At 39.1% G+C, this 970-nt stretch overlaps 1 protein-coding gene across 1 annotated transcript in view; it reads right to left on the bottom strand.

The window, feature by feature from the left end:
* Nucleotides 1–970, bottom strand: part of LOC119586776 (acrosin-like) — a 12,720-nt gene that overhangs the window by 368 nt on the left and 11,382 nt on the right. The window contains exon 12 of the mRNA XM_037935497.1: nt 205–291. Coding sequence (XP_037791425.1) covers nt 205–291 — 87 coding nt within the window. The remainder of the gene's footprint in view (nt 1–204; nt 292–970) is intronic.

The following is a 970-nucleotide window of genomic DNA, read 5'->3' as shown; positions in this document are numbered from 1 at the left end:
CCCACTATCGTCACCTACGCACTGTCATTTCTAAACTTGAGCGATGTCGTTATCCAGAAAGAATATTCCATCATTATTACAACTCGTCTCAATATTAAGATCCTGATAATAGAACGTCTAATAGCATCAGCTGTTTCATTCTATCAGTGAAATTGTCAAGTCGCGTTTGGAAAAGCTTTCTAAAATGAAAAAAAAGGAAATCACCAAAACCCATTTCCCGTTTTCTCTGATGACAAGCGGACCCCCGGAGTCACCATGGCAAGCGTCTTTCCCAGGGTCAGCGGCACAGATCTAGGGTGGAAAAAGATGGCAACTTATGAGAAGAACGATGGCAACTTATGAGAAGATGGATGGTAGCTTATGAGAAAGATGGTAGCTTATGTGAAAAAGGATGGCAACTTAATAAGAAAAGGGGTGGCAACTTACGAGAAGAAGGATGACAGCTTGATGAGAATCAGGATGGCAATTTATGAGAAGTAATGGCAACTTGTGAGAAAAAGAATGGCAACTTATGTGGAAAAGGATGGCAGCTTATGTGGAAAAGGATGGCAACTATAAGAAAAAGATGACAACTTTATAAGAAACAGGATGGCAACTAAGGTAAAAGGGATGGCAACTTATGAGAAAAAGGATGGCAACTCATGAGAAAAAAGATGACTACTTAACAGAAAAAATGACAACTTATGAGAAGAAGAATGGCAATCACACAAGGACAAGCACAGAATGGTTGAGAGAATTAAAAGATCCACCCACTTGATAATGGAAGAAAGATGCAGAATTAGAGCATAATATTGATTTAAAGACTGGAAATTATTCTTGCAACTGAGATTCGATGGATCAGGGTTGTGAAGCAGAAGTTATCACACGCTGGACTTGGAATTACGATGACCGAACTCTATTTAAGGAACAGAAATTAACGTGTATTTCCCCTAGGGTGTGAATTCCAGAATTTAGTGTTTCATTTCGTCCT

The sequence above is a fragment of the Penaeus monodon genome, chromosome 22 (assembly GCF_015228065.2).
Source record: "Penaeus monodon isolate SGIC_2016 chromosome 22, NSTDA_Pmon_1, whole genome shotgun sequence".
NCBI classification, from domain to species: domain Eukaryota; kingdom Metazoa; phylum Arthropoda; class Malacostraca; order Decapoda; family Penaeidae; genus Penaeus; species Penaeus monodon.
The sequence above is the reverse complement of the archived record's forward strand: the minus strand, read 5'-3'. Positions and strand labels throughout refer to the sequence as shown.